We start from the raw sequence: 24,575 nt of genomic DNA on the forward strand, positions 1-24,575 counted from the left end.
TCATCTTCACTTACTCATAGTCTGCATGCAGCAACCACCAGAGGGAAGCAAGTTTCAGAAAGTACTTGAAATACTTCGCCGAACCACAGCGCGCTATATCCCCGAGACGCATACATCATATTCAATCCGGTACAAGACCAGCTAGAAGAACATTACGGCGCCAATGCGTCTGCCCGAAGATATGCTAGCTGGGAATCACTGCCAGAGGGATTTCGAGAACCTAGGAAGTACTCAAGAGATATTCCTGCATTACAAACTTGACAGAAGAAAATATCGTTCCCCCTTCTAAACAAAACTGATCAGAGAAGCACTAGCCTGTGCAAATTCCGCTACTTTCTAACGCAGGATCCTGCCCACTAACTACAAGCAAGAATAAATAATCGCTGAAATCCCCGCTGGGGTAGCGCAGTGGTTACGGCGCTCGCCTACTGTTCCCAAGGACACGGGATCGAATCCCGGCCTCGGCGGCCGCTTTTCGGTGGAGGCGAAAAGCAAGGGAGCCGTGTGCTGTGCGTTGTCAGTACACGTTAAAGAACCCCAGGTGGTCGAAATTTCCAGAGTCCTCCACTACGGCGTCTCTCATAGCCTGAGTCGCTTTGGGACGTTAAACCCCACAAACCAACCAACCAACCATATTCCCTGAAATGCCTATCAAGAGTTAAATATATTATTCTATGCAAAAGTACTTAGCAATTTAGAAGCGACCTCGGTGGCCTGATTAGCTCGAGCCAGATTTGAATAGACACCTTTTCCTTATTGTTATTCCTTTAGCCAGCTTGAAAAAAAAAAACACTTGAATGTCCTGGAGCGACCACGCTAAACGAAGGTAGTGCTCTTGTTTCCGGATGTTATGGCCGTAGCTCATTTTATTGTTAGCTTGTCTGAGCTGTCCCTATTAAAAAAAAACAAAAAAACAAAAAGAAAAGTTCATCGCTTTGCAGCTCTCTGATACATATGTTCTGCATCCGCAACAGCTTTTCACGTTCTAGTGCCATAATGCGTTTTTCCCGCTGTGTGATGACGCTTGTGTGTTGAGAGTGCGTTTGTAGACTCCATTGAAAGTCTCACGGGGCGCATCGCGATTTGGAAAAACAGTAAACCTTGAGGGTGGCAGCGGTCATGAAAATTAAAACAAACAAACAACGGACCTAAATCAATTTGCAACATTTCTCTACATCATGCAAAGTGTCGGTAAAGTACGAAAGCAAGCGAAATATGCCCAGGAATTCAGAAATATAGATGTGATCACAGCTCGATATCTAAACACGGGGGAAATGGGACTAGCGGTGGAAGGACACTTGGTCACGCAGTCCTATCTTCAAGCCATATCTCTATCATAGCAACGATACATATCACTTGCAACTTGACGCAACCGGCAGCGTAATCAGAAAGTAGTGTGAAATTTGTTGTGATTTATCATGAATGTCAAGCAGGAGAGCATAATATTGAAAGCTTATCTGCAATCCAGACTACAGTCATAAAAGGCGCTTTGTCCAGACTAGCGCGCGTACACACAGCCACATTCGAGAAAGTGTAGACAGTAGGGCAAGGGCAAAGAAATACCAAACTCGAGAGCAGAAGGGATACCCTTCCTTCAACTACGCTGAGTGGTGCTGCCTACTCTGCACATGAATATGCGCTAAATCAACACTCAGCGCAGACCGGAATTCATTAGGACAGGGTGGACTTCCAAAGTGTGCTGCTCAGCTCATGTATCGAGGTAGTATTACTTGTATGCTGCCAATAATATTTTCTTTGCACAAGATGTCCCTGGCACTTGTTAGTGGAAGCATAAAATGCACCCTATGAAACGTTGAAGCCAAATTTTTCCAATATTTATTACGACCCATTGCAGCAGTTTGATACATTCGTTGCGGGACCAAGATTGCGTTTTTTTTTGGACAATTACGATGATCTCGTAATCATTCGATGCATATATGTCTATTTCAGTAACAATTCAAGGACATCTGGACAGATTATCCTTCGATGGTTCTCACAAATTTACTAAGAACGTGCATAGAAAGTACCGTCCTAAACCCTTTTCTGCTGCAATGTCTTTACAGTTCGCGATGCATCAGACACCTTGCTGCACACACCACAGTAGTTCAACCGAGAACCTCAGATGGTTAAGTCTAATACACAACACTCCACTGTACGGGCAGCTGTGTTCATACTTGGCCTCACATATTGATTTATAAAGCCTCCTGTCCCACGAGGAAGTAATCAACGGGTAATCGAAGAACCACAGACATCTCTGGGTGTTGACGGGAGCCTATCTGTTGGGAGATGTACATAGAGGAAAGACAAATCGCAGAATAAGAAAAGAAGATCTACGGAACTTCGACTCTGGCACTGGAGCCCTGTTCACAATGAGCGAAAGACCAGAAAGCAGCCTATTTATACTTGAAATTATGTCGCAAAGGAAAGAAGCGTAAGCTACAGGAAGCGCATCGTGAGTGCGAATAAGAGCGTTATCGATTGTTTTGACAGGGTCAGTTTTGCCAGGGCGGCAGAAAGTTAGGTGGGCGGATGAGATTAAGAAGTTCGCAGGGGTCAAGTGGATGCAGCTAGCACAGAACCGGGTTAAGTGGAGAAATATGGGAGAGGCCTTCGCCCTGCAGTGGGTATAATCAGGCTGATGATGATGATGATGATTGTTTTGAATAGTTAGAAATTCCAGATAGCGACGGTGACGAAGATTGTTTTCAAATTTCCAAACTCGTTCGCTGCTCTAGTCTATGTTATGCTTCCTGATTTCAGAATTGTCTGCCTATAAATTAGGCCAAACTTTATTGTTTTTAACGTAATTTAGCTGCTGTTTCAGCCTCTGTGCAAAGTGAAAAGGTTTCGTTTTCACCCTCATACTCATGATCACAATCTCCGCATGACACATTGTATTTTGCATTAGGGAGTGTTTCTTCTGCATCGCTGGCTTTCATGTTGACCAGGACTCTCGGGAATTTTTTCGCTGGTACGTGTAACACATCAACGTCTTAGGGTCGGAAGATACGATCCAGCGATAAGTTGATTCGGGGCACATATAAGAATAGGTGCGCGCTCTTTGACGGCAGGACCACTGTTAGAAAGTCGCTTGCGCAAAATTTGGCGTTCCATGGCGTTAACAAAAGACAGCTAGTACCTCCTTTCGGAGAGGTCTTTGCTAACTTTCGATGTTAGCTTGCCGACGTTATGAAGCTTCTTTCGCTTTGTTAAAGTCCCATTACGTGAAAAAGTGAGCCAATTATAAAGTTGAAAGCTTTTCTAGGCTCAGTGTGAAAATCTCTTCGTGTCACAAGGTTTCTCCGCGAGATGTGTCAGCGAGATTTCGTGACCTATACTGTGCCTTTCTAGGCCCGGTAAACCAGTGAGATAATGGCGCTGAACTTAGATGCGTTCATCTGAGCGCTGGTTGTATTCGACTAGGGGCGCGTGATGTACAATGTGCAGCAGCAACGTACGGAGTTTCGCATTTCTGCACTACAGATTCTGCAGTGCTTTTGAAACGTTTGGTACGATGCCCTTTCCTAAGCATTTCGACCCAAAAGAGCCGCGTACTAGCCCTGGTTAAATCTTCTGCCAATTGTAAATGCGGCACCTGGTGGCAGCGGAGATCGAACCCGGTAACTCCCGACTGCGAGGCGTATGCGGACGCTGGAAGAGTCCGCAAGGATAATTTTTCTTACATTTTGCGTCCGCGTATCCCACATAAAATGGTCATTGTACTTTCTTAAATCTCCAAACTGAACTTTGCGAACATTGTATGCATCTCAACGTATTTTATGGTGTGAAGAATCTTTTATTATTCTTGTGTTGTCCTTGGGTGAGAATATACGAGTAACATGTTTATTGGCTTCCACCGTTTAAAACCTGTGTTCTGCACCCGAACGCAAGCTGCGAAGTCTGCCTGCTGTAGGACCGCAACCGGAAAAGAAATGAAGTACTTCGAAGGAAAACGTGGGGCGGCCACTGGCCACATTCGTGTTCTGAAGCTATCGTATCAGCCACCGAATTCGTACGCTGCCTTGCCCTTTACACCAAGGTGAGTCACTTTGAAGAGGCGGCCGTCTTCGGGCCTCGTGGCGTCCGGTCGGAAGCTGCCAGAAGTGACGTAGAGCGTCTCATAGTTCTTGCCCCCAAAGCAGCACGATGTCGTGTACTTGGCAGGAAAGTCGATCTTGGTCAGGATCTTGGCTACAATGACACAGAAACATGAAACATGGCGGAAGAAAACATACATACACTGTGCTAATGTCCTGGACCCGACCGCATTGTTAATCAGTAGTCGATTTGGAGTTTTCTTACAGGTACAGCTGCAAAAACTTGCTTAAGGAAGGTCGCAGACTCCATATCTAATTTAAATCTGTGGTCAAAACTTTTTTTAACTAGAAAGCGGCACTTTCACTGTCCAGAGCGGGGATGAAAGAGAAGGATCGATTTACCTGGAGAACGCCTTTGTCATTTATGTTTTCGAGGAAGGTCTTCAAAATAATAACATCAGTAATTCTATTCGGGACACCTCTCCCCCTCCCGTGGCATAAAATAGCCTCCAGTCCAACCATATAAAATCAGTCTCTTAATTACCTACTGTATGCACAATAAATGCTGAAGCATGGAGGCCCGCCCATCGGCGCAGAGCTTCGGGCTCTCTGTGCCGACGTGGGAGCTGCCCTCTACACCTGGCGCCTAGCCGAGTGTCCTTCAGCACCCCTACTGCGGGAAATAAAGTTTTACCAAACCAAACCAATGGCGACGGTTCCCCAAGTATTGTTTTAGAGACAGTCGAGACAATCTTCAATGGAATTTGAAAACCTCATGTATCGCACAAAAAACTTCATCCACCCTACGAAAACGATAATGCGACTGATAATTGTGATGCGCGCGATACATATTACACGATAGTAAAAAAAAAAGTGGTCATGACCTAAAGAGCGGGGCCCTTACTTAGGACCGCAGCTTTTCTGGTGGAACCCAGGCTCTTTGGTAAGTAGAAAGCGCTTTTTTAGAGCGCCGCTCTTGGGCGCCCGTTCCTGGATTTCGCGTTGTCGTTGGCATCGGCCGCGTCGGCCTCGTAACAAGCTCCGCCCCCCTTTTTCCCCCAAATTCGAGCCGGCGCTTCGGCAACCGGAGCCTCGCAGGAAAAGGGGGAGGTGCACTCAGCGGCGAACGATGGGGGCACGAGAGCGCACAGAAACCGGAGAACACGAGGAAAGGAAGGGGGGGGGGGGGGGGGTGTCCGGAAGCAGCGCTAGCAGCGAAAGGAGGTCCCCCCTCTTCCTGCATGGCGGTAAGGGTGCTCTCCGGTTGCCGAAACGCCGGCTCGGTATCAGCGGATCACGGTGCGTGCATCCCGTTCTCACTCGCTAGCGGTATCAGCGGCATCAGTCAGTCGCTGCTATCTGTTCGTAGTGCAACGTTCGTATGGGCCCACGCGCTGTTTCCAGCAACCTCCCGATAAATCAATTGCTCTCTTCATTTGTCCGACCACAAAGGTTATTTCATGACAGCCAAGAACTCTTAGTGAAGTGTTTTTTGAAGGCATTCGTGTGAACATTAACGTCTGTAATTGTACATACGTGTCTTGCTAGAAATCTTTGCCTCAATTTATCGAAAAGGTGAAACTGGTGGTGAGCTGCGTTCAATTTTGGCAGTAGGAAATAACGAAATCGTGGGTAATTTTTTTTTTATCGCTAAACAGTTTTCGCGATGAAAGTGCACATATTGCCGCTGTAGCGAGGCTGAGATGTCTGTGCCTAGGCTTTGGCCGATCACCGCAGCACTTATGTGACTTTTTCTATTTTAAAAATAAGTAAGAAAAAGTGGCACAAACCAGGTAACGATCAACACCCTCAGTATGAGAAAATAGCTGACCGCTACTCTTTGCTTTTGCGCCATTTCTAATTCAATTATACACTTTCAGATGCGGAATAGGTCGTAATATTCGCGAAAGTACGACCCCATCACAGCTTGAAAGGATGCGCACGCGCACAAATCAAGGGCTACAGTCATCACTTCGTGAACTCGAAACGTTTGAATGCTGCATTGCTGTTGATTCTCGCTTAAAGTAGTTAAAGCTGCACACAAACGATATGAGAACGATATGAGAACTTTATGAGAACGACAAAAGCCGCAGGTCTCCCTGTCGTGTCTTCAGTAGCATAGCCGCATGGAAGGCTTTGTTTCACTCCGAGTTACGATACCTCTTTTGGGTGATCCTTTTAAGTGTACAGAAATTTCAATTTCAAACCTAGTGGTGGATATGTTGGTGAGGTATCCTCTGTTGGATTATGGACCAACGTGGACTTTATGTCCACAATAAAATGGAATGATTAGATGACTAATGAACTCGTTCGCCTTATAAACATCATCATTATTATTATTTTTAAAGACGACAATGTTTTTCCAAATTGAAAGTCGTCAGTATCGAATGAGCGCCCAATTTTTGAAATGGCCTGATTTCGTAACGTAGTCCGATTCATCGAGTGTCAAAACTAGGCATTCGAAAGCTGGCTGAGTTTGCTTTTTAGGAATGGACTTTCTCTAAATGGCGTTTGTTAAGGTGGCATTGCCGCCGTAATCATATTAACTTCTACATCATCAAATAAAAAACGGCATCTGCATTTGACACATAGAAATACTGGCAGAGCACTTAAGCTTCACCTTCAAGTAAATGGCACAACCACGTGAATGGCCAAGTCATAAGTTCCTCTTGCGGTTTGTCGTTCGCATACACTAGCTCCTCGGAAACATGTACTCTAGCTACTGCTTCTTTAATCTCTACTCCCTAACTATTCTCTCCTTTTCTCCAGGTGTCATTAAAATGCTTCTCCCTCTATTTTGCCTCGTAGATAAATCGTTAGATTACATTCTTCAGATACCACTTCACACAATACCAAAATATTAGGTTTGGCCTTAACCGTGTATTGCGGATGTGACTGTGTGGCCTTGGGGTATACTGTTTAGCTCGGGATTCAGGAATCCCGGTTATGAATCTCATCTCACTCTGTTTCCTTTTAGCAGTATTCATTCACTTACAGATACATGTCCTAATGTCACTTGAGTCATGTTGCGACCATACAATCCCAATTTGTGTAACACTTTAGCAGTTTTTTTTAATATACTGCCGCGACAGCTGATCGGTTTTACAGCTCGGCTGATGATTTCAAGGACGCAGGCTCCATCCCAGCCGTGGCGCCACCTCTTCAGTGGAGGCTAAAAGCAAGGCGCCCGTGCAGAGGCTGTGCCAGTGCCTGGTAATTGACCATCGACGGTCGAAGTTACCTGGCCGATACAGCGCGCCTTATTGCCCGAATCATTTAAGGGTGTTGTGGCGAATAAAACTATTAACCAACCTATTAACCTTCAAACCCGCCGCTACACGTGTGACCTCAAACCTTTTCGATGAATCGGGGCTCTCTCGTACGCCGCTGGCGCCAGCACTGTCGGCTTACCTCTCCCGATCGGAATCTTTCACTGGGCCGGGTTAAAATACAAGTCACAGTATTTTAAAATTATGCGAGCCAAGAAATCACTTAAAACGGTTAAATTGCGCATTTTTGGAATTCGGTACTTCAAACTACGTTTTTGATTGACTAGTTTAAAAAAACTGCTCACCATCGACGTTGGCGGCCTTTAATTTCGCGATATAATATTGGTCCTTGAAATGAACAAAAGGAATAAAAAATAAGATTATTAATTAGCCCCGGCGCGGTAGTGCAGTGGCAAGACTCCCTACTACTGTGCCGCAGTACATTTGTTCGATCCCGATCACCGACAGCTGCGCTTCGATTAAGGCGAAATGAAGCGGCGTCCGTGTCATTAAAGATCCCTAGGTGGTCGAAATTACTGCGGAGCCCTACCCTACGGCACCCATTTCTCTCTTTTCGCTTTCACTCCCACCTTCCTACCTTCCGTTACAGTGCGGCTCGGGTCTCCGCAGTCCTTGTCACATATACTGCGCCTTTCCTTTCCTGTGAACCAATTATTATTATTGGTAGTAGTATTAATTAGCTATTCTAACTAATTATGCGTCTCACTATTATATTTTGTATAGCGGACAAGATGTTAGAAATAGAGTGCAGTGCAAGTTTGCACACCGCGCCGTCATATCTCTCAGGTTTTGAAATGAAAATCTGTAAGCAGCAAGAAAGAGATCCCATGATGTGATTTCAATGCGAGTACAGGCAGTGTCATCTAGAAATGGCGCTGGTACAGGCACGTGCGCACAATTTGTGGCACCAAGCAAACTTCTTTGCTTTCCTGTCTTCCTGCTTCCTCGAGTCCGGCAATAGCACTCTTAGGAATCAACTATAGTTCGCAGGAATTCCATGAAGCTCAATTGTTTACGGATTGCCTATGCAGCTGTTTATTATGTGTCAACCTACACGAGCCTTCTATTTTGTTAAAAAAAAACGATGTCGTGTGGAACAAATCCTTTCCATTTTTTTTGTCTGATTATTTTAATAAAACCACACACTACTACTTAGAGTCCACTCATGGCGTTGTTGGACCGAAGAAAGAGCTTGTAGATTCAAACTCAGGCGCGATTTGGTGTTCACATGACTAACGCAGTAAAGTCTCTAAGAAGGGGAGCAATATGGATGAAAAAAAATCTAGGTGCAGAACCTTGGCAGGTAAAAACGTTTTTCAACAGACAAAAATATTAGAAATAGGCAGAGCAACGTCTCTGTTATACCTCGGTACCCGTAATGCTGGTGTGTGCTACTTGCAGCAACATTGCACTTAATCTCACTTTCAATCATCTCTATTAATCCGGTCAATCATAATATTAATCTGAAACATCCGCCACATGATGGAAATTTATAAGCTTTAAGGGCGGTGGAGAATTGCTGTTATTATTACCTATGCCTTTATGAGGGCAATAGGGCAACAAAAGAAGAGTTGCATATGTGGAACATAATCATGGCCGTCCTGTATAGGCCTGCACGCCAACTGCGAGAGACTGTAGGTAGCGGGAGAAAACTAGAGCGTAGAATGCATAAATCAGGAATTTAAACAGCTGAAGCTTCCTTTCTTTGTCTTTGTTATCTCGTTCTGCCACCTTACGTGGTGAGCCCTCAAAAACTAGGCCGACACTTGGTACGAATATGTATGCAAGATCACTGGCTTGATTGTGTTGCTCATGATGGCAGGGCTGCATTCAGAGCGTAACTTTAATACTTTCCCAAATATTTGTGGCAGGCCGAGTTCAGTCATCATATTTAAAATTAGAATTGGTTTGAACCATATTTTCTAGCTCCATTTTCGGCATTTCCATTTCTGATCGCAGCAGTCTGACCGGTTCAGTCAACGGTGTGTAAAGCAAACCAAAGCGCTGGAAAAAAAAAAAAAAACGAGCATGCTATGCAGCTGGGAAAAGGTTGGGAAAAACTCTCCCTGGCCGCGATTGCAGCTAAGAAGATTATGCGCATCTGCCTACCCCAAAAAACCAAAGCTGGCAGATACTTGGGTGCATTCAGAAATCAATTATACTAACTGAGACAAGAGGGTGGATGCAACTATCTTTGCGTGGTACTAAATAAGACGTTAAGCTTTTTGTTGAATGAATTTCATGCTTACAAAAGCTTTTGGTGCCAAGAAAGGGTACACTTTTTTTTTTCCAAGACACGAATCATTCATATTTTAAGCAGCCGAAAGTCTATCAGTACATCCCACAATGACGCACCCGGATTGCACCCAGGGCTCACAACGAATGTAGATGAGCATGATTTGTTAAGCAGAGATATAACTGAACTTACGATTACAGGTCACAGCCACCTAACAAAATGGTTTAGATGAGTACACATGCCCAATTATTATGCGTGTTTTTTATTATTATCGCGAAGAAGTTTTTAGACAAGCGTCACAGCATGGAATGCAGCTCCGCCAGCTAATGTAGAATAGAATTTTTTTCTCATGTCTTTTTGGCCGCAATTTCAACCAATGGACCATAGCTTCGTCACAGAGGGCATGAGGTCCCGCAAGTCTTAAAAGAAAAGTGCAGAAAAGTTACTGCTCACTCGCGGCCACACATTTATTACATGCCTGATGTTACATCAAGTACTCTGTGACGTCAGAGTTGTTGCAACCGAAACATTATTATAGAAAAATAAAAACTATAGCATTATTTATCTATTCTTCATGCAATCGAGGTGGCTGTTCAGGTTCATGTCGCTGTGCAGGGGTGTGCGCGTTTATGCACACCCCTGCACGTCTACATGGTCATTCGTCTCTATGCATGGCTTTTGGGGTCCAGACAATATAAATGCTGAGAAGAAATTGAGTACGAAGTCCTTATTTTACCTCTGTTTCCACAGCTAGCACATCAGTGAAAACGCGCAATGAACCGACCTGTTTCCGGATCAATTTGTACCACGGCAAAGCCTTCGAAGCAGGCCATCCACAGCTTATCGTTGACGTCCATTGTCATGCCATCCGGATAGCCCAGATCTTGGTAGCCGGGAGTGTTATCGAAATCCACCAGGACTCGGTGGTTGCCTGCGATTTCCCAAGAAAAATAGGCTGTGTTTAAAGGTTGATCATGTTCAAATATTTCTTTTATTGTCCGTCCTGCTAGGGCCAAACGGGGCCTGCAGTATATTCGCAAATAAATAAATAAATCGAAAATTCGAAAGATTACCACAAAAATTCTATCGTGGCCTCGAGCTGCAGCTGTTACCCAGCTGAAAAAGAGACAGGATCGGCTGATCCGCTCCCGTAAAGGCCTTTCCATGCGCAACGCTAGCTTAAATGGCAGTTTCATGCTAAATGTTACACAGATTCGAGTGTAACAAGCCCCGCACTTTTACAGTGTATTGAGGGTCACAATCCTGCATCATGCGCCTGCGCCTCACCAATAATTTGGGTCCTCTTTCTGGGTTATATACTCAAGATAAGGCAAGTATCTCCAAAGCACTTAGAAAACTGTTTCAGAATAATTACATTTCCTATTCTGGTTACTATTCTGTTCACATTGTATTCTTTTTCCTTATATGTTCACTACTCCTCTCCTCTCTTTGCCTTCTGCACTTGGTGAGAACAGAGATATGGCATCGACACACTCCCTCATATAAAGCCTTTTACACTATCTCTACTCTAAAGTCGCGTACCGATTTTTCCGATTTCATATAAAAGCAGCAATCACACAATGGCGAACAGTGCCTTCTGCACGGCACAGCGCTGCTGTATGATTGCGCTAACTGGCAAAATCAGCCATGTTAAATCAAAGACATTGTCACTCGCACTACAACGCCTCCTGCTATCTTCAAAGTATCTCGTCGATTCACTCACCGATTTCTCCGGCGGTGAGGTCGAAATCAAAGGCATAGATTTTCCTGGGTATCGTGTAATTGTAGAACATGATCCTGTTGTCACCCGTCCAGGTTATTCCGTTAGATAGGGTCACCCCTTTGAGCTTGTGCTTCAATCGTCCATTGGAGTAGGACCAAAAGTTATTTTTCTTGGGTATCAGATTCTGCACCCCCGTCGATGGCATTGTTCCTGCAGACTCAACAAAACAGTTCACAGTTCTACTGCATCATTTCTGCGGCAGTCGTGCCCGTTCTCAGGCATATTCTGGGAACCACGTATAGAAAACAAACAGCGACTAGATGACTAGGTTGGCGACTAGGTTGGTCTTTACATTAAGGATGTAACGGGCTGAATCTGATGCCAATCACGATACTTCTACTGCGACGGCTTCTATAAAATGTGTTGTTAAGGGAAAACGTTCCCCAGATGTACTGTGACCTGAAACCTAAGCTGCGTTGAGAGATAGGAAGGTAACAATGGCGACAGGTCAAGCGCCCCACTTTCAGGTCACCGATGTCTTCATCGAAGCTGACTGTTCTCAGGCTAAGCGGTAAGATTGCTGGATATTGTGGTTCAGTTTTACAAACGTTATGCAGTTGGTTGGCATGGCAGATGTATTGTGGGACCCCGCCGACAGCCTGTTCTCCCTACACTAGCAACCCCATGCAGTGCTCCACCTGTGTACCCCCTTCCTGGAATTGAGCGTGCTGATGCCTGTCATCCTAAATCCCTCCTTTTCGACTCTCTCGTTCCCCCTTCAGCGTCGGCTGTCTTTGTGAAGACGCCAGTTTTTCTTGTACCAGACGAAAGACGTAGTTTCGCGTAATGAGGCTTGTAGGTTACACAATTAAAATTAGAGGACACTTAAGCTCCACAGTTAAGGGCATGATGGGACAATGCGAATCACTCTCAGCTACTGTGCCCTTGAGGACATTTTTTATTTAGTGCACAAACTTCGCTGCTCGCGTAATCCCTACCTTCATTATTTTTGCCTGTCTTATTCCCGCACGTAACAATTAGCTTTATTGACTAGAATATACTGGCTAGTTTGACGAGCGTTCACGCTGCTCTATGGGAGCAGGTGAAACCATTTGCAACGAAAGCCAACGGATGGCGGCAGAGGGCGCTGCTTGTCGGGAGGAGACAGCCTGACTTTCTCGGTTAAGTGTTAAACTCGTCTTTTGTGTTCACCGAGGGGATGCGTTTGTTGTCTGTGTCGGTGCTTGCAGGTATGAGTCATTCGGTGCTTTAAACTGTTTCGTGGAGATTGCAGCGGTTCGTTCGCGCGTTACGTGGGCACGTTTTCTGCATGCATGCACCCGCTCGTTTGTATTGCGAAAGCATAAATTGGATATTCTAAGGAGCTTGTCACCAGAATTTTATCGGCAGGATAGCGTCAAATTGAGGGGAGACGTGTACACGCGAATAGTTATAGATGATATATGATAAAAAAATGTCGCCAAGAAAACATTTGCTGCATGTAGAATAATTAGTTAATTATAGCCGATTAAATCAATCAAACTTCGTTATAACCAGCCGGAGTAATGGCGACGTCCAATGTGATCACGTGATACCTCACTTCCGGACACGTCACACCTCAGTTCTGGCCACATGACATATGACGATGTCGGGACAGTGAAGTAGTTAATTCGACGCCGGTATCTGACGTCATTATGTGTCGTCATAAAACCTGAAGTAACCTGTTTTGACGTAAATGAGCCGGAAAATATCCGACGTTGACGTGTTTAAACATATCCGAACAGCCGAGTGGAGGTGATCAGAAAGTGTATAACTTGATTAATTGAAGAAAACGAAAAAGTTCCGAAAGGATTGCTGAACCTACACTGGAGAAATGCGAAAGCTATAGCGTTGCTGCTGCGCACCACACATCGCGAGCCCATTGTGGAACATGACCATAGTTACGTTGAACCTGTGGAGATCAACCACAGACACACTCGTCGTCGGGCGTCCACAAATTTATTTAACAAGACCCGCTGAGCCAAGCGGGAACGGGACAGCGAACCGTCGGCATTCAGTTCTGCTGCCACGAAGAACGAACTGCGCGTGCTTGGCAGGCATGCTGAGACTCTCACCTTCTGCGGCGGGACCACGATGGCATGCCACACCCCCTCCCCCCCCCATCTAGCGAAGAAGCCAGCAGCGAAGGCGAATGGCGAAAAGCCTACGGTGTGGTTGCGAATCGTACATGGCGTGAAATAGTACGATCGAGAGGGATTGCAGGGGCACAGTTGGCGATGACGTCCGACTCAAGGTGGACAGGTTTGAGACGATCAACGGATATTGTGTCATCCTACGCCGTTAATGCGCAGTATAAAGTGCTTAAGAGCACGCCAGAGCACATGGAACGGACCATCGGATGTGGCCGTAAGGGTGGACGTGCGGCGTCGTGGCGCACAAAGACGCGAGTGCACCTCTTAAGGTTGGGAGAGGGGGGTTAGGGGGGACGTGGATGAGATGAGAATAGGGGCGCTGTCACGGTGGCACGATAGTACTCATAGCGCTACGTAGACGGCATGCGTAATCTGTGACATCAGCAGGCGTGGGTGGAGAAGGCTCTAAGAGCTCGCCAGGGACACGAAGATTAGTGCCAAACGTCAGCTCTTCTGAGGTAAGGAGCTGCTGCAGACGACGCGGTTTCGTTTAGGAGTTCACTGAATCAGCGTCGCCCGAATATTATTGTAAAGGCGATCGCCAGGCGGAGGGTGCAGGACGTCGCGAACAATCGCGGCAGTAGTAGGCATGAGCGCACCAATGACGTGGTCGAACATGGTCACCTGCGAAGAGATGCGGTGTCGGCGGAACAAGGCCTCAATGGTGAGGAACCAAAGTTCGGAGTCCGATGACCAGAAGACAGGGTGATTGAGAGCGGAGACTGCGGACGCATAAGGTGATGCCGTATGAGGCAACGGAGACGGTACATGAGTAAGGAAATCCGTGGTCATGACTTACACAATCGAAGGTAGACGAGGTCTCGAGCTCCGGGCGCTGTTAGGCCTAGCGAAGCAGTTGATGGAACCGCAGAGCAGGAGTAAAAAACGCAGACACGAAGTTCGGAGTCACCAAATTTATGGACCTAAACCCCGGACACATTCTTTGTCTGGTCTCGCCAATATATTTGACTCTCTACGAGGGTCTCTACATATCGGACACCCTGGGCGGGGATATAAGTATCGGAAGTAAGACCACGTCTGAGTGACAGCTGATGTGAGGGCAACCCCGACCCTGATACTCCTAAGCACTACCTCCTCTGCACGGGTGAGACCGCGGGGGAGGATACAGCACACGGAGGGATAACAGCACATGTGCTGCGCCGAAGGTGTTCCGTTCATGATAAAAGGAGGGTAGTGTCGTCCACATCAAGGAGCCATAGTAATAATGAATCTTGGGTCACGAGGCGCGTCGCTAAATCAGCTTGACTTTGCGAAGGCAGAAGGTCCCGTGGGACCCACTCAATACGTACTGACTGCGGGATGCGTGCCGCTAGCTGTTGAATCTCCTGACATAATCTTGGGAAACGGCTGATACGTCGGAGTAAAGGTACCCCTTGAAGTGCGTCAGTGCGGATGACAACTTGGGCCATAGGGAGCATAGTAGTGGTGGCCACGGAGTAGAGCGCCTCCTGAATGGCCACGAGCTCAGCGCAGAAAGATGCATGTTGTTCCGAAAGTTTAAACGTAGATATCTGATTCACACTTGGTCTCAACGGACAGTAGATTGCTGTTTTTGCTTCACAGCCTTGTACGCTTGCCTCCACGTACACTACAATAGATCTTTGAGGCAGGTGAGCATCTTGCTCTTGAAATCTCTGGCGAAGGGACGATGCCGACTTGCCAGATGTTGGTCTGCGGTTATCTGTTGACTTGTTGTCGCCTAACTGTAATTGGCTTGTCGCCTAACGACGCGCGAGAGCGTGTCGGCGTCTTCGTGTTTGTGGCCTGACTTACAAACGACAGCAATGTCGAACTCTTGAAGTAATAGACTCCAGCGTGCACGTCGTGCAGATAGGTACCACAGATTATCCAACCAGCATAAACATGATGGTCTCAGACGACTTTAAACAAGCGGCCGTGAACGTAAGGACGAACCTTTACGATGGCCCACACGACCGCAATGCATTCCCTTTCTGACGTTGAGTAATTCGTTTCGGCAGGAGAAAGACTGCGGCTAGCATCACTCTTACTCTCTAATCTCATCTTCATACTGAATAAAGACCACCCCAAGACCGATGCTGCTGGCGTCAGTGTGCCCCTCTCTGTCAGCCTCATCATGAAAGTGCGTCAGAACAGGAAAGGTTTGTAGGCATCCGCGAAGCAAAGAGAAGGCCATCTGCTGCTCAGAATTCCACACTAGAAGGTATCCTTCCTCATGAGACGTGTCAGCGGTTATGCAATCTCAAACACGTCCGCAGTAAACCGTTGATAATATACGCAAAGACAAAGAAAGCGCTGAACAGCTTTCTTGTTAGATGTAATATGAAACCGTGCAACGTCAGCAGTCTTATCGGGGTCTGGCCGCCCCCCGTCCGTTCTCAGAACTTGACCAAGAAACATGAGTTCTGTACACCCGAAGTTGCAGTTTTGGAGCTTCAGATAGAGCTTTCGAGAACAGAGGGCGTCAAGGACAGCTCGAAGGAGATAGACGTGTTGAAACATTTCTGAAAAAACAAATGTCGACGTCATTCAAGTACACAAGACAGCTCTACCACTTGAGGTCTGTGAGGACGATGTCCATCCTCCTTTGGAATGTAGCTGGGGAATAGCCCAATCGAATGAGAGCACTTAGAATTTATATATGCAATTGGGAGTGACAAATGCTGTTTTTCGCGCTGTCTTTCGTTCACTTCAGTTTGCCAATAGCCGTTTTTCAAACACACAGATGAAAAAATTAGCTGTGGCCCAGCTTGTCGTTAAACCTGGAGTTACGCGAGAGCTATCTGCATGGTTACGCTTAGGTTCGGCTTGAAAGCAAAAGACGTGGCGCGTATTAGTTTACTCTATGGTTTCAGCTTTATTTATGTCATAGGGGGCCCTTTCGACCTTGAAATGCGCTGAGGCGAAAGCGTCTGTTGCGCGGTGGTCCGAAGCCTTCCACTACGCCCCCTTTTTATCTTTGTTTTCACTCCCACCTTCGTGAGGACGCGATAGCACAATATATCAGCCAACATAGAAAGGCCCGCTTTAACCTAGCCGTATGAGCGTCCCTGGGGTCCTAGTAATAACGTGAATACAAAGGTTTTGACAGGCTGAATGTAATATCACCGTCCCATATGAAAGGAGAGGCCCGAGGTGACAGCTCTTCCCAAACGTATTGTCAGAAAGCCCTACGTCCCGTTAGTGGTCGGTCATGTCAGCTGCCAGCTACCACACCCCACGACCTCCTCTTCTACTGCTTCTAGTAATTGCTAGGCATCGGCTCAAGGTCAGTGCGACCACAATGAAAGTGCGATCACGGCAAAGAGACGAATTGGCTGGCATAGTGTAACTCTCGCTATAAAATACTTAGCGCGTCTCAATCCTTCCATTGGGTCATCGATGCACGGCAACTGGTAGGCATCTTTTTTCACACTTAAATTTATGGTGGTCGATACAGAACTGAAAGGTGACGTCCTTTTTTAATAGGACGACTGGTGATGACCACGGACTTTGGGAAAGTTGCACAACACCATCATAAAGCATCTCCTGACCTTGTGCTTGTATCAGTTCGTGTTCTTTGGCAGACACATAAGGCTGTCTTATAGGCCGAGCCTAGCAATAGGTAATGATGCGGTGCTGTGTGATGGGCATTTGACGTTCCTTGAAGCAAGAAGCATAGGGATAAATAGGGATAAGCATAGGAACGACAGGCAGCTGATGGCGACGTTTTCAAGGGATTGTTGTGACTGCCAAGAATGCAAAAAGAACCGGAGCGTCGGGAATAGGGTCGGCAAGAGCAATAGCAGTTACTGTGTACAAGTGCTTGCGCTCATTAGAAAAATAGGTGACAAGAAGAGCAGTCCAGCCATTGTGAAGCGACAGTAAGTTGAGAGCAGTGCAGATATCTATAGCTAGCAGGAGTGAATGGTTTGCCTCTGGTATTGCAGCCGGCGCGCAGGTCATCACAGGTAACTTCAATCAGACCACTACTTCGGGCGTCAATCAGACGCTCTCGACGGACATGCGAACAGCAGCATTGCGTGGACTGAAACTGTGGCGCATCGAACACATGACGACACTACTCCGCAAGTGAATAACTGCGCCATACTGCCGCGGAAAGTCAATGCCAAATATAAGGTCACGGAAGCAGTCCCCCAAAACGACACAACTGATGACAAACGTGCATTCATTAATCTGCGCGTGAGCCGTGCACATTCCCTTCGATATATTCATATAACCACCGGCGGTTCGGAGGTACGAACCTGGCCAAGCAGTATAATTTTTCTTCAGTTGTGGTAGTCGCCATGCGGCCACTCAAAATTGAATTGTCATCACCGGTGTCCACTAATGCACTGACATTGGTTTGACTGTCTACAATAACAGGCACGTCCAAACAAATGCGATTGTCTTCCTCAGGCGATGGTAACAGCCGTTCTCGATCGGACTGATGCGGCGGCGACGGGAGATTTTACGCAGCGGCTACCAGCAACCTCTCTCCGAAGGTCACTTCTTTCATGTTTTTCCGGCGAGGGTTAGACGAGCGGCCCTGCTTCGCTCGCGACGAGCCGTACGTGGATGGAGAAGAGCGCGCTGGCGACGAAAAGCGGTACTGACGTTGTGGAGGGGATACTGAACGCTGCTGATGAGGATCCTGATGAGGATCCGCCAGATACTCTTCAATAATCCGCGGTGGTTGTCAATACCGAGCAGGAGGGGAGTCGATGCTGATGCCCTGAAGACTGAGCTAGCGGTACGAGCAATAACGATACAGGTGGCCCGGTTCATCGCAGTGAACGAGAGCCGGCGGTAGTCAGACGAGCGCCAAACGTCGGCTTTCCGTCGGGGTGGAGAGCGATCATCGTATTTCTGCATTGGATGTACCAAGGGAATGGCGACTATTGATGGCACGACAACACGACAATAGGCTGTAGTGAAGGGGAAGCCTGACGCTACAGAACTTCCACACAGATGGGACTGGTGTAGGCTTCCGGCTTAGATAGTGGGTGAGTATCTGCAGGCGAGAGAAGGCTCCTAAATGCCTGTTGACGGCTGTTTTTGAAGCTGAAGGTTAACTGCGCTAGCCAGCCAGTGCCTTCAGCGTCAGTGTCGATTTGTCCTTTAGGAACTTGAAGGTCACGCCTTAGAGCAAAATTATGCAGTCCATAGATGCAACTCTGGTTGACTATGTGATAGGTCAAAGGTCAATTAAATATTTATATAAGCAATTAGGAAAGGCTACCGGGCCAGAATCAGGAGCATGGAGTCGGCAGGCGGTAGTTGGCAGCTGACATCCCCTAGCAATACTTGGACGTCGGGATGCAGACATTATGTCTGGCAGGAGCTGCGAAGTCGGGCATATATGGTTTCACATGGAAAAGTTATGTAAGAGTAAGCCTGCCAGGACCCTTGCATTCACGTTACCCCTAGGCAACGCAGGGAAGTTCGTACGGCTTAGTTAAAGCGGTGCTTTGTATGTGGGCTGGTAGCCTATGCTATCGCGTCATGCCCTTAAAAGCGGAGCTCAAGTGTCCCCGATAATTTTTACCTTAAAGAACTCGCAAATTAAGCACACTTCATATTCTGTGTTTAATCATAAGTTCGGTCACAGGCGTAGCCAGGAAACAGAAGCTTTTGCTCGCATCCAGGCTTAACCAGAGCTAAATATAACAGCTAATATCTAACCCGGCACCTCTGCCAGAATGTCACGTACTCCGTGACCAGGGGGTCAGAGACAAATGCACAGAACTTCCTTTCTCCTGCATTCCATTCCCCCTTTCTCAACTTATGTCGTGTGGCAAATGTTTCGAAAAAAAAACTATAATCCATGAGATTTAGCCTAGGGGGGAACGTTGGAAGCACCACATACGCGTAAGCGCCACCAGCTGTTCTTCATCCTTATTCGTTCAGTGAGGCGCCACCTTGCAATGCTTGGTGGCGATATCAATAACACATCACATATCATATTTGCCAAAATTAACCAGGCTGCGTGTTCCGCTTCTCAGTAGGATAGTAGAGAATTCGCCCCACTCTTTTTGTTTAATCGATATTTATTGCCTCAGGGCATCAGTAGGGTATGAGATGAAGGATGAATAAATGATTAAATGAATGGAAAAAGGATTCGCCCCACTTCTGAAGCTGTAAATTGGTTCAAAGTAAAGGCGAACTCATGTACTCACTTCTTAACAAGTTGTGATTCTCCGGAGATTGATATTGGCTTCATAATACAAGCGCGAAGCAAAACATACAACCTGGTTACTTTTGGCAAAGACGGTACGTGTTACTTGTCATGAAATGTAGAGGGCACAGAAAGAACTCATAATACGAGCAAATGCAACTGAATACTTTCACCTTGTTACAAACAAACACCTTCAAAAATAACATATCAATAAAATGCCTATGCTAACATTGTTGCTAGAATGCAAAGTCCTCTTGATATCCCGAGATTTCCGAGCTCTGTGTCGCGCTAAATCTGTAGAAGCTTTCGCAAGCGTCAATCATTAAATACCTCACTTCTGCTCTGTACTGAAAACTGACTTTGAAGCTTGTATTTAGTGGTTCTAGTGAAAGATGTGCGCTGTTAATATTTGATGAAAGCAACAATGCAGCATTGCTGTTGTTGACGTCGCGAAAGCGAGGAAATCCTATGGACAGCGTGACCCGCACCTACCCTGTTTTCAGCGCTCCTCGCGGCGGCCGCTGGAATTGTTCGCTCGCGTTACAACCCGGCAGGCGGTGGCCGGCATACTAGCCAGTATATTCTAAGCACTCTAAATTAGCAGACAGTCGCGATCTAACTCATTGTGTGCAAGGTCACCCGACATACTTATAAAACCATCCTATAACGAAGCCGCACGATTGTGCCTGCATGGTCTATAGTCAATGCAAGGGTGCTGGAGGTGGAGGGGGGGGGGGGAGGGTCGGCTCCCCGTTCGCGCTCTTATTTGAAAAGAACTGCCCCATTTGAAGCTCATGCTTGTTCGACCATGTAATATTGGTTACATTGCACGAACCCCTACCAATCAGTGTCCGGGCGTGTCACCAGCAAAATAGCTGCATGAGACATGGTTGTGATGCCTCGTTCTCAACGTTGATACGCTGAACGTTTGTAGAAAAAAAGACATTAATGTTATCGCTTAACAAGGCAGGATGAGATGGATCACTCACCTGTCCACAGGCGTCCTAAGGCGTCGCACTTTCCGTCGTTGAAGCGAGTCTGCACCGTAGATTCAGGGTCCTGCACTTCAACCAGCAGCTGTTTCTCTCGTGTGTTCATGTCAAGCCGGTGTATGCCGCGTTCCATACACAGTGTCAGCAAGCGGTTGTTTTCGACGTACGGTATGGCGTTTCCTATATCGCCCTCTGTGGGACGTGGACGTGGAAATCAGAGTCAGTACAATGACGCTGAATCAAAATTGACGGCCCCGCTTACATACGCATCATTTCCATTTGATTTGCTGACTGGCAACAGACGTTTCGGTAACACATTTTGATAACCTACAGCGCTTATGCGAATAAACTTTACAAGTAGAGCTCTTCGAGCACCGAAGAATTCAGATTACTTTATTTTGAATTAATGGATCCTATTTTCGCTTAAGGTCTACAACATATCTACCAAGTTCCTTGGATTATTAAGGTGAGCAGCAAAATTCCCCCAGTAAACAGTTACATAAATGGAGTTGCTGTACGCGCACGACCACGGGCATTGACGGCAACGAAGACAATTGATGACCTTGTGATTTAATATAATCCATGAAATATTTTCAGGTTTTCAGGTTTTTTTTTTCAGTTATCTAGGAAGACTAAATTGCAAATGAATTTATGTTAACCTTCCAGTCAAAGTAACTCAAAGCCGGAATCTATCCGTTTACGCTGTTCTTTGCGCTACCGCTGCTTTCTCTTCCTCATAATGGTCATAATAGCTCTGCTGCGTAGTGCATAGTTACAGAAATTGATTTCCATTGCTGCATTCTCCTTCTGTTTATATACTATTCTGCTGTATGTGTACCGGCACAAATATCAGACCGACCTGCCCAGGAAAGCGTGTTGCAGCGCGACTTTGTCGCCCTGAAGCGACAACGTGCACAGGAGTAGGGGACACGATATGATTCCAGAGTTCTGCCCGCAAAACACCTTGCAAATGTGACAGGAGAGATGAGTTACCAAACTTGAAGACCTCTGTCTCTGTTTGAAGTTCGGGGTCGTAGCGTACCACCTCCCTCCCGAGGCAGTCCACGTGGAGCAACGTAGAACTGCGACCGTCCCAGTGCGGCCCCTCTCCGAGAAGATTTTTGCGCTTGCCGACCAGTTCCACTTTCATCTCGAAGACTTCCGACTTCTCTGTGGACGTGCAGTGAGGAAAGAATGCGTTCTCACGAACCAAACAGCACTTTTTTGCTCTTTTCCTAGCCTGGCTGCACAGTAAGGTATATTATCTCCCCATCTTCTTCCCATATAAGCTGATAGAGAGCGCCGTCTCTTATTAAGAATATTGAAAGCCCATAATACACTTTCCTTAACGTCGTATGTGAACTTACCAGCAAGGGTGGCGAATGAATATGTTTAGCAGTCACGAATAGGCAAATGAAAGCCAAGCTAATGAGTATTATACCGTCGAGGTGTGCTCAGAGAGCTCTCAACACTCAATCGCTCTCAAGTGCCCTGGACGAGGCATAAATGTGCGAACGCACAGAATCTTCCAGTGTCGCTAAAACGCGCGCTTTGCTTCCGCTGCTCACATTTGTTTCAGCGCCTATTAAACAAGCCTTGGGGAAAAAGACCTATTCAGAATTATTGCTGCTGTTTTCTAGAGGCGGACACCAGTGTAGGCTGCAGTGCAATAGGGCAGGTTCCAGTTTCGTTTGCTAACCTACGTACACAGCTGGTACATTGCAGTGCTAGAAATATTAGGAGATAGCGTGTGCAGCTGCATAGACTACCATAAAATTCGGGATGAGGGTGAGTGGCTGAGCTGTTAGCTTTGCTTAAGGGTATGGTGCAATAGAGTGAAAGCCTCCCGTCATCTGCTCTCCTTGGGGATCGATATCTCCAGGCACACCAAACGCACAACAAAGCGGCCAATTCATACACCACGACTCAAGTTAAAGGGAAAGATAGACATTTAACGAAAAAGAAATATTTTACCCTGAATATTAAAGCGCTTTCGTCAGCCGATGTTCTGGGCGCCTACGTATTATGGAAGAATGAGGCAATGAGAAGATGTTGGCGCATATATAAGGTTAAATGAAGGAATAATTACAAATTATTGGTTCATTGGATTAGGATTAGTGTACGTCGAAAGGAAACGTCACAAGGCTTCAAAGGCAGGTAAACGTTAACTGTCTTCCAGACTGGCAGAGAACAAGTTCAGTGCGAGATCTGGTGAAGGTACTCTGGTTCATGTTTCGGACAGTCCGCACACGAGTGGTGAATACAGCCCATTTCGTTTCGCACTGAAGTACGTCTGCCTTCAGTCAAGGGCTGCCATTCAAGCATGTAAGGTGTGGCTACCAGAACGCGAAACTTCTCGAGCCACACCCTGCTGCAGAAACAATATCCTTTATTCAGATTGGATACGACTAGAACATCTTGATCCGCATTCATATGCGCATCATGATCCGCCGCTCATTCACCCCACGCCTCGTGCCAATACTCTGCTGATCTGTTCTTTGTGATCGTTGATATAATTTAGTCCAGCTGCTACCATTGTCAGCACCATTATACGCATTTTACTGTATCCTCCTAGGTGACTGTCAATTATTTAAACAAATTCGCATATGATTCCGATACATGAATGTGAAATGTAAGTGCTGTTTTTTACGTAGCCGACAAACTTGCATACTCACTGTCAGCGGCGTAAGCGAGAAGCCTGCACCCGTTCTGTCAATGGCATATTCTTCCAATTGAGTACCATCACTCATAAGCTACCAATCAGAAATGTTTATCTGGAACAATTTCAGCGTAATATCCACAGATTCCGGTTGGGGAGCGACAGCTAGCGGCAAATCAGAGAAATTTTATAAAAAACGAATGACAGTGCAATTAAGCCTCGAACGTCTCAACAGAGGTGCGGCCCAGTGCATTAGTGCGTAACGCGAAAAAGAGTATTTAGAATCCGCTTGTTCTGATTCTTGTGCGAACATAATACTTCACGAGGCAAAATCGACTCACCAGCCCCTCTGCCGTCGACTTGCCGAGCTCAGGAAAACAAAGACTCAGCGTTGAAGCGGCGTGCATGGACTCGAACTCAGCAATTTCTGGCTGGAAGCGAGTACAGAGCCTCGTAGTTATCGCCTACTTGAGCTACGTTTTAAAGACAAGCAATGGTATCCCTACGCTGCCGTTCAGCTAACTAAGTCGTGAACGCTCCGTATGATCTTCGAACATCGCCTAAGGCTGAGCAGGTTCTTATGGTCGAGGTTGGCTTCTGCCACTTGCAATAGTGTGGCCACACGGGCAGCCTATTCCGTGTACATTTCGGGTTCGTTTTTAAGTTTAGAACCCTATAGCGTTAAGGAGAACCTAAGACTCACAACACAAAAGTTCATCAGACTGCCCAAAGATGTCTGTGTTCTAGATAACCATGGTGGACTGCGGGCAGCAAGGAAAAATCTGTGTTTTGGGTGGATACGGCCAACTGCGATAGAGTACGCCTGGAACCACCCTATAGCTGCCCACCTGTTACGCCGATGCTGCCCAGGCTTGCAACAAGCGCTTAAGAGCTGTGGTCTAAAAGAATAAAATATCAATTAAAATCCAAGCCTCACGTTGGCGCAATATCACATTTGGAGCATGTCTACACGTATCATTGCATTATACCACCAGAAGCCTACTTGTCATGGAGGTAAGTACAGGCTCCGGTATGATACGATTGCATGAGTGTAAAGATGGCGCGAATGCGTGTATGTAGCTCAGATTCGAGCTTCCTCACGTGACCTGCACAATCGATCGCTCAATATTTAGCCACGCCTTATGGAAGCGACACACAGCGCTTTCAGCGCTTCATTGCTCTGAAAACATTTGTGGTGACATGTACGTCCCATCAAGATATCGATTGTTGACTACTGGAGAGCAATGATGGCTGGAGAATTGCGACCATTAAGTCAAGAACAGCCAGAG

General features: G+C 46.5%; 1 protein-coding gene across 1 annotated transcript; it reads right to left on the minus strand.

The window, feature by feature from the left end:
* Positions 1-3,803: 3,803 nt before the first annotated feature.
* Positions 3,804-21,777, minus strand: LOC146199079 (regucalcin-like). The gene is made up of 5 exons (XM_084592705.1): positions 21,621-21,777; positions 20,625-20,819; positions 11,287-11,496; positions 10,348-10,494; positions 3,804-4,191 (listed from the first exon to the last, which is right to left on the minus strand). The coding sequence occupies exons 1-5, from the start codon at positions 21,775-21,777 to the stop codon at positions 3,998-4,000; spliced, it is 903 nt and encodes a 300-aa protein (XP_084448831.1). The 3' UTR covers positions 3,804-3,997.
* Positions 21,778-24,575: the final 2,798 nt, after the last annotated feature.

This window comes from Amblyomma maculatum, chromosome 2 (assembly GCF_055883805.1).
Source record: "Amblyomma maculatum isolate TAMU_Amacu chromosome 2, ASM5588380v1, whole genome shotgun sequence".
NCBI classification, from domain to species: Eukaryota; Metazoa; Arthropoda; class Arachnida; order Ixodida; family Ixodidae; genus Amblyomma; species Amblyomma maculatum.